Source organism: Hyposmocoma kahamanoa, unplaced genomic scaffold, assembly GCF_003589595.1.
Source record: "Hyposmocoma kahamanoa isolate Upper Pololo Valley unplaced genomic scaffold, ASM358959v1 66, whole genome shotgun sequence".
Lineage (NCBI taxonomy): Eukaryota > Metazoa > Arthropoda > Insecta > Lepidoptera > Cosmopterigidae > Hyposmocoma > Hyposmocoma kahamanoa.
Window position 1 is genome coordinate 6,577,806 of NW_020653854.1, and position 9,328 is coordinate 6,587,133.

At 33.5% G+C, this 9,328-nt stretch overlaps 1 protein-coding gene across 1 annotated transcript in view; it reads right to left on the minus strand.

Annotated features, from left to right (window-relative positions):
• Positions 1-9,024, minus strand: part of LOC113231779 — a 15,036-nt gene extending 6,012 nt beyond the window's left edge. The window contains exons 1-4 of the mRNA XM_026466308.1: positions 8,584-9,024; positions 8,364-8,480; positions 3,783-3,897; positions 1,117-1,239 (exon numbers count right to left, since the gene is read on the minus strand). Of these exons, the coding sequence (XP_026322093.1) occupies positions 1,117-1,239; positions 3,783-3,897; positions 8,364-8,480; positions 8,584-8,650 (422 nt within the window). The 5' untranslated portion in view covers positions 8,651-9,024. The remainder of the gene's footprint in view (positions 1-1,116; positions 1,240-3,782; positions 3,898-8,363; positions 8,481-8,583) is intronic.
• Between the last annotated feature and the right edge of the window lie 304 nt (positions 9,025-9,328).

Sequence of the window (9,328 nt, forward strand, 5' to 3'; positions counted from 1 at the left end):
CGACAACGACAACGACAACGACAACGACAACGACAACGACAACGACAACGACAACGACAACGACAACGACAACAACAATAATAATAATCATATAAAATGTTTACTTATCTCAGCACATTAATACCTAAGTAAAAATAAATATAAGCTATACCAGTGTTTAGTAACAACAATAGTGGTGTGAGATATAAAGGTCTGTAGCTCAGCACAATGGCGGAGTGTTTCACAACCCCGCTAATATTCTGCTACAGTCTGCCATGTTCATAAAAAGGAGAAGAACTAACACACATTATAATTCTAGTTCTAAGATTTGAAGCCGATTATTAAATGCTTACCAAACACATGAATCGTTATATAGATTTTTTCGTTACTGTTACACACAGAGCACTTCCACACACAACTACACTACAAAACCTACCTCCCATAGTTTGCCTGGACAATAACCAATTAAAACATTTCTTACGGAAAGTACGTAATGACAAACTATGACAGTATCGCATAGGCGGGGAAGATCATTCTACACCTTGGCAATGGTGTGTTTAAAACAAATTTCCCTGGACGAGATGTTTCATAAGGCGTTCTAGTATATTACTAATAATAATCTCAGTACAGAGTACTAGAAAAACCGACCTCAAAAGTACGTGGAATTACGTCTATTTACTAAGTTTTATTGAAATATCCCCTAGTTTGCCATTATACAGGACTTGACACTGGAGATAATAAAAATAGGTTCTCATTACGATACTACTCAAAGTATATTGAGAGAAAAACGCCTTGAATTGGAGAAATAGCAAAATCAACCATTAAAGTAATTGCTCCTAAATTAAAGTTAGGCGCTATTTACAAAAATGAATCTTCATGCGTGAACAGCCACCCTTCGAGGTGGATGATTTTCTTCAAAATGAAATGGGACCACTATGGAAGTACCTCCATTCCAACAAAAAAGAATCATGAATCGGTTCACGAATACCGGAGTTATCGCGTAACATACATACAAAAAAAAAGAAAAAAAAGAACATACAGTCGAGTTGAGAACCTCCTCCTTTTTTAAAGTCGGTTAAAAAGTAAAATTTGTGACAAATCTGCGAATACCATAATATATGTAGTTGATTTACATACCTCAAACTTGTAGCAGCGCACAGTTTGTATAACAAAACCAACGTTGCAATAATTCCTAGAACTAATGCCGTCACCATCGCAATTTGTGTGCTCGAAACGTAAAATATTTGGTCAATGTTGTCTCTGAAAAATAAAAATAAACAGGTTATACATTATACCTACGTCTACAGATGCTGTTCACAAGTTGTAACTTTAAAAAAACCAGGGTTTACCGCTCTGGTAAAGAACAGAAAACCGTCATGATGGGTTTAAACTGTAATAAAAACAAAAACACCTCGAATTTAGTTACGCGTGTGATGAGTGTGGTTTGTGTGAAAAAAGGGAGTGACAATGGTAACGCCACAACAAATCGCGATGAAGGTAGTAGTCGTCGACAGCGCAAGAGGGTAGACAAGATATGTCTGCTCTTAAAGCTGTCATTTGTCAAACTGTGACCATGGAGCGTTCAATAGTTCCGAAATATCGGGAAAATAAAAAGAAGTCATACTGTGGTAAGAAGCCTGAAATTAGTGATAATCATTTAGTTTCAATCTTTTACACATAATGAAAGAAAAAAGAACTGTCCTAGAAAAGTTCAATTCTTGTATAGTTCTTTATTGAGTTCTTAGGTTTTCGCGATTGTTACACATAGGAAATGAAACTATTTTTCCGGATTTAAATCGCGTATATTTGTTTTTACAAACAAACCGACGTTTCGTCAACACACAGCACAGCACAGTCAACCGTGACCATGGGACCTGTAAAGGGCCCGAAACGTCGGTTTGTTTGAAAAAACAAGTATACGCGATTTAAATCCGGAAAAATAGTTTCATTTCCTATAGTTCTTTATTGTTAATTTCAGAGTGAACTGAGTATATATATTATATATATATAATGTTATTTGAGTATGGTGTTTTGTAATGTGTATTTTTTTGATGAGGCGAAAGATGTGTGTCAGGACCGTAGCAAGTGGAAGACTGGTTGATTGTCTCTGCCTGATAAAACGTGGGCAAGAATAGTTTTTTGCCTATGTTTTTGCCTTGCCTATGTTGTATGTTTACTTTCAATTAGGAGCGATACATAAAAATAAGGTAAATAAATCAATATTTTGTAAGCTCCGACAATTTTGATTGTTGTTTAGTTGGGCAAAAGTTGGGCAGTTGGCTTAAAACAAAAATTCTCTTCATTAGGCTAATGAGTCTAAATAAAAAAATATATTTATCGTTACATATCATAACTACCTACGGATATTTCAATTTAATATTCTTAGCAAAGATTTCATATAATGTCCTAATTTATTATCTCATAATGACGTACCATTTCTTTCTTGTATGGCATCGACAAGTACCTTACGCGGATTGGTGGCAAATCCTTTCAAAACGATGGTAAGAGTTATAGTGCATGCCGTCGATACGATAGGAAGAAGATCTAATAACCTTTCTCTGTAAATGAAACCAAACAGTTTGACCAGAGAACCTTTTTGGGATTTCGAGTAAAAATCAGTTGTTCTTGTTACAAATAGTTAATTTGGTATGAACGCAAACTCCTGACAATAAGTTAAGAGCAATGTTGCATCACTGCAATGTGCTATTGTTCTGAGGAGGCTCTCTCTGTTCCGTCAATTCGTCCTGCTGTGAGTCATAGTTTAATTATTGCTAAATAAATAGATATAAAAGCTTAAGCCTAGTGTTTCATACACAGACATAAATACTAGGTTTCATACTTATTTCAATATTTCCATGTTTCCATAGATTAAATGTTTTTTTCGCAACAACTGAGGAGTCCCCATAGTGAAATCAGCTTACTTTCATATTCTGAACGAGGATGTCAAGTATCGAATCAAATGTATTTATTTCATAGGAAAGCAAATTACACTACAAACCGTCACATTGATTAAACACCATTTCTCATTCGTAAGGCAGATTTCCACGAGAAGAATATGTAGAGATTTTAGGGGTGGCTCTTTCTGAATACATTTGTTCAAATTTATTTTACTCTATGTATTTCAAATATCATTAAATAAAAATACCTACGTATAGATGTTTATCTAGAATTGTGCTAAAATTCTTGATTGAAATATCTGTAGTTTATATACGTAAAACGTTTCTTTTGCTTAGATTTTTAAAAGTATGTCAGCAAGTAAATGAATAAATCATTATAATACATAGTACAAAAATATGTCACGAGTGTGATACGACATAAAAATGAGTACCCCACCATGTGAATAATTTCTACATATGATGAAGCCTACAAAATTCCAAAAAAACGAATCAGAATCCCGTGTGTGAATAAATATATTAGGGCCACATATAAATTTTATATTTGTACTTGTAGTTCGTACGTGTTATTTTTTTGTACAGTATTTTATAAATTCCGACACAGTATTTTTTTTTTTTAAATTAATGCTTAGGTGTTGTCAGATGACTAATAATAATTGCGCAACATTCTGCAGACAAATTTATATAGACAAGAGAATGTATGTTTCCTTATATATAAATAAATATGCATATAGTACGTTCATTAAATTTGAGTTCTATGTATAAGACGTTAGGTTGAATTTCCTTCAAAGTTTTTGACCGTTTGTATATGTAGCTAAAGCGCCCTAACTATCTAAGCGCAATACAGAAGATAAAAGTAAACATATTGTTACTGTACATGTCAATATTAACAATAGTTATGTAACTAACCGACATATGAACTTGCCACGTTTATCATGACAAGCCTGACAAATCCCTTGCCAACAAGAAAGTGTACCATTTTCATAATAGTTGCAGCAGGCACCGAAACATTGTTCACCTTTACCTGAAAGTTGAAAAAATATACTTAAGTAAACATTCCAGCCAAATTTTCAATTTACAATTTCTTAGTTCATCGTCGCTACTGTAATTATAAGTTTATCTTGTTTGTATACGGTTAATATTCGGTTAAGGTAACGTAGTGATACTCTATATTTGAACTATCGAATATTTTTCTTGATTACAAGTGCAAGTGTCAGTATCAGAAATATCTTAACTGTTTAGATACAAGTTAAAAATATTTCATGCCATTTTTTAAAGGGATTCAAGAGGTTACAATGTAAATGTTATAAATGAATTGTTTGAGCTCAAGAAATACGTACTGTACCCTAGCTCTATGAATATTATTTTATCAAATTAAAAACAATGCTTCCACCATGACTTTACCGTGATTCAAGTCGTTTCTTTTAAAACTACCTAAAGCGCTAACGGATAACGTTTCACAAAATGGATCATTGGTCAGATCAGAACGTGTCGATCGAACATTAGCATAATATGTTGTAGCACAGTGTATTCTTCTAAACCATTGTGTGACGACGCGACCTCCTCCATCGTCATCCCGCCTTTTTATTACCTTTGCTCTGGTTCCTGGCCACTTATTTTCAAATTTTGAATCGTTCTTTAATTCCTTTGCCTCGTCATTTTTACTTTGTTTCGTTCCGTCGTCACTCTCTGCTCAATCGCTGAAGCGAGTACTCCTGCTCGTCTAATTTTGATTCTTTTACCAGTTCCCATCCTAAATTTAATACTACTTAAACCTAGTAATATTTGCATAATTCGGCCTTTTCGGACCTTTCTTTTTGCTTAACTTATACAATCAATTCTTGGATCGAGTAATCTGTTATCATTGCTCCCTTTTGGCGGTTTACATCTTTTTCAACTTTTTCTAGTTCAAGCAAAAAATAACGTAAGTTTTTCTTCAATATTTTTAATTTTATTATAACAAATATTTACCTAATGTTTTGTGTACAAATTATAATTTAAGTAGGAGTGGGAAGTATGAATGGGTTGATGACAATGTTGAAATTATAATTGGGTATCTTATCTACATGTCAAAGCTCTAACTAATATTTAGAGTCTGGTAACTGTAGTTGTATCCTATTAAATAAAACAAATAGGTAATAAATAGTGACCGAGTAAAAAACTCCATAAGTTTATATGGCAAATTGTACAGCGTGCGTAGCGTCAGAAGAAGGTTACCGGTAATGTTTGTAATCAAGTATTCTGTACTGTTCAGAAACTCTATTACAAACTTGGTCTATGTATTCTATACAATGTAGGACTATGTTAGGCAATGTTGTTAAATGTAGATGCTCAAAACAATGTGGTCATAGGAAGTGCTGGTGTGGTAAGAAAAAATTTAACTACTTTACACAATGTCTAAAGGAGCCTGGTATTGTATAAAATGGCGAGATATTACACAATCATTGAATTATGATAAAAAAAAAAAATTTATACATTACCGTTGTTAACATATACAAATATTTTACGCGACAGCTGTGTCGGTAAACGCATGTTAGGTACCCAGAACCAATTTAAATTGAGTTATTTTTAATTATCCTGGCAATATTTTTGTTACATGAGTTTCAAAATTAAAAATAAACACAAAGCAGTTTTTCTCCGACAAAAAGCCTGGATCAGTTTACCACTTTGCACGGGGGCTACACCAAGGCTACACCAAACTTTCCGTGAATGTGTGGAAACCTGTTAAAGGATATTCAGGAGATAATAATACGGCAAATGTTTTTTTAGAGAAATATACGTCTACAAATAAACAATCGCACTATTATGTTTTAACAACAACAACTCACATGAGTAAATTTATTAGGTACTCCTAAGCTCCATGCATATCAGAATATACGTAATGTGAAGTCATTAAAACCCAGGCATATTATTCCTATGTCAAATAAATGCCCAGTGTACATAATAATGAAAATAACGCGTTCAAAGAACAATGGCGAACTCCTATATAAAATTTTGTTTACATAATTTGTATGCGTCTGCTTATAAACAATATGTGAAAAGATAGAATTTAATCCACAATAAATTTGGTTTCAGGTTTGCTATTCTGTAAAATCTGGAATTAAAGATATTCAAGTTTGAAACTTTGGAGCTAATATTGTACATAATTGAATAAATATGTATAATACAGTTATAATATTTTCTTTCCATGTTTCTACACATTAGGTGATAACATAATAAAACAAGATCAAGTGGAGTTATATAGTCGTATTATACTGTAGTAAATAATTAACACAATTTAGATGCAAAATTACCTAAGCACATCTTTAAAAGAACTAAATGTGATTCACAACCTTCGCTACTATTGTAAGTAATATGTTTTTTCTTGAGATATATTTTTGAATCTGCTATTTTTTTTACGCGTGGCCCACTGTACGTCTCTCGTTATTTATTCTCAATCATATCAAAAAATAAAATTGTCTATAAACTTAGATAGGTTTATAGATAATTTTAGGTATAAAACTATCTAATATAAACCAATATTAATTATTTTAAAGTAGAAAAAAAAATTCAAGTTTTTTTTCTGCACTCACACACTTGCACGGATATACATATTGTACATACAGAAAGCGCGCACGTGATCACACGCGACACGCACTTACACACACACATACAAGTACTCACGCACATGTATCTATACATAGTCACAGACTATCTTGACTCTACATCTATTGTATTGCTTGTGAGCGTGAATAATATCATTGTTATTATTATTAAATAGATAATAATTATGTACTTGAAACAACGGACTTAATCTCCCAAGGACAGCCAGTATTAGTATGAAACGGGCACGTTCTTTGTATTAAACATTATTACCCATTACACACCGTGTAACAGAAAGGTTCAGCAATATCCCAGCTGGTTATTGTGCTCATGAAAAGAAATAGCTTGCTTGTGCCCAACAAAGATTTTTTCCAATAAAATCGACTTGTTATACGATATTTTTTGTGTAGGGATTACGCGAAAACATTTTTTTAATGCACACATTTTCTTTTTGTTAAATACTTCATTTAAATAGCTTTGTTAGCGTAAGATGGCTGCACCTTTTATTCTATCTCTCATTCTCTTCGTGTTACATTGTTTACTGAAGAAACCTCTCATGCTTGTAGAGTTAAGTAACTGGAATTAGATATTTATGGATGCAGTGTGTGGAATCACAGTCAGTAGACAGATAAAACATATTAGCAGTTTTTTTGATAATCATGAGAATATCCTCGTGGACGAGTAAGGGTCTTGATAGTATATTTGTCGTTTGTATCTGCGGCGTCGTGAATGCGTTTAGAAACACTTACTTGTATTTAAGTATTTTTGATAGTTTTGTAAATGTATATAGAAAATATGATAATGTATACTGGGACAGATAAAATGTATCATAAAAAATTCTATCGTGAAAAATTCGCATAAAGTTGGGTTCGTTTTGATCGAAAATCATGGTTTTAGCGCTGGCATAATTGTACTATATTATTTCACGGAAAACTGACACTGACCACGACTTTACGTACCAGTTTCTTGATTAAGTCATTGAGTTTAATCACGGTATAATCCTTTTATAGCAAAAGTTCCTTAAATGGTGTAAAATTGTTACCTGGCCATTTTTATATCCTCCATGGAAATACCGTTCCCGGAAGAGTGTTATCCTGTGTGTAACTAAACAATATTGGCACTGGGATTATTGGCAAAGAATTTTCGATTCTGACTAAAGTCCTGAAAGTGGATTCTCAAACGCCGTAATAATAGACACCATTGGAAAAATCTTTATGCTTACTAAGTTTGCATGAAGTTCAATGGCTGATACGTTATTTAAAGGTGTACCATTTTATTGGTCCCCCTGCTGGGCATGGGCTTTCTCTTAGGCGAGGCCTAAAGCCGCCAAGCTGGCCCAATGTGGGTTGGGGACTTCACACGTTTTCCGAGGGTTGTGCCTTCTTCGACGTGCAGGTTTCATGGCGATGTTTTCCTTCACCGAAAAGCTCATGGTAATTTGCAAATAAAATTTCGCACATAAATTTCGAAAAGCTCAGAGGTGTGTGTTCGGTTTCGAACCCACGGCCTTTGCTTGAGAGGCGATAGGTCAAATCATAAGGCTACCACGACCTTTGAAAAAAATGTTCTTAATGATAAATGTGTACAAATGTTTATTAACCAAGAACAACTATTCGAATTTCTTATTCAATTTTCTCAGGTGAATTTGCCATACGAATGAATAATTAGAATTTTATCAAATATCATGTGTAAGTTACTAAAACAATGAAATTAAGAAATAAAAACTATTTATAATTTGAATTTAACGAAAATTACTAAGTTTTATCGATATATTGCTTATGCTCTGGAAAATATTTGTAGTGTAAATAAATAAATGTATAATTGTTTATTTCCGTTTTAAGCACGTGTAATGTATGATATATACTTATATATTTGTTATTCCTCTTAGTGGTAGTTTTGACTACATACCAGGACATCTAACGCAGCGGTTTTGAAAATGATTTAGTATGTATCCACTAGAACAATGGCAAAGTCCGTCTATACATTCAGAACCTATGCCAGTACAGTGCATTCCTTCACAGAAATCTGAAAAGAAATACGTACTTGGTCATCTAGTGTAAGCAAACAAATGTATCGCAATTCACGAAGCGCTTAAATAATTGTATTCATGTAAGACGAAATAAATTACCATCGTAGTCCTTAGGTTTTGCCAGCACCAACACAAGTAAGCAACATAATGTTATCCAATAAGTCATATTATTGATTGAATAGACGCACAGGCACTTCTAATCAAAACAAATCATTGTTTTTAGCACAACATTAGCACAGTGCGCGCATTTTTGCCGATCTCCACACGACTTGTTGTTTGTTGGCTATGGTTGATAGTTATCAAAGATCAATCGGCAAGCTGAGATAACTTATCAACACTTTCATACTACGTCATGCACTGTATCACTGCTAATATTATTCGAGGTTTGTTCGCGCCTCATCGACTTATGTAACAACTTGAGTAGATTATTTCCACGTAGAAAATGTTCTAAGACAACGCGACTTCACGCGTCTTGAAAGAGGTAAGCCGGAATTGTAATTATACGGCCATGACGTTGATTCGTTCAAGGTAAAATTATTTTATAGGTACTGCTAATGTTTAACCGATAAGGTTGGAATAACAAATGTGCATTTTCGCAGTTCTTATGTTCGTTTGTTGCGAAATGTCATTACGGCTTTTGTTTCAACTTATCTGTGTTTGTTTTTTTAAGTGCGCTAATTATAATTAGCTACCTAATTGTTTTTCAGCTGTATTAGCTTGCTAAATAGTTATTTAGTCTTTTCTACGAAGTGTTATACTCTCACATTGGTGTGGCAAATGATTATGGAGTGGAATTCCCTGCCTGCAGACTTAATCCCTAAATTATATATAACTTGGGTCTCTT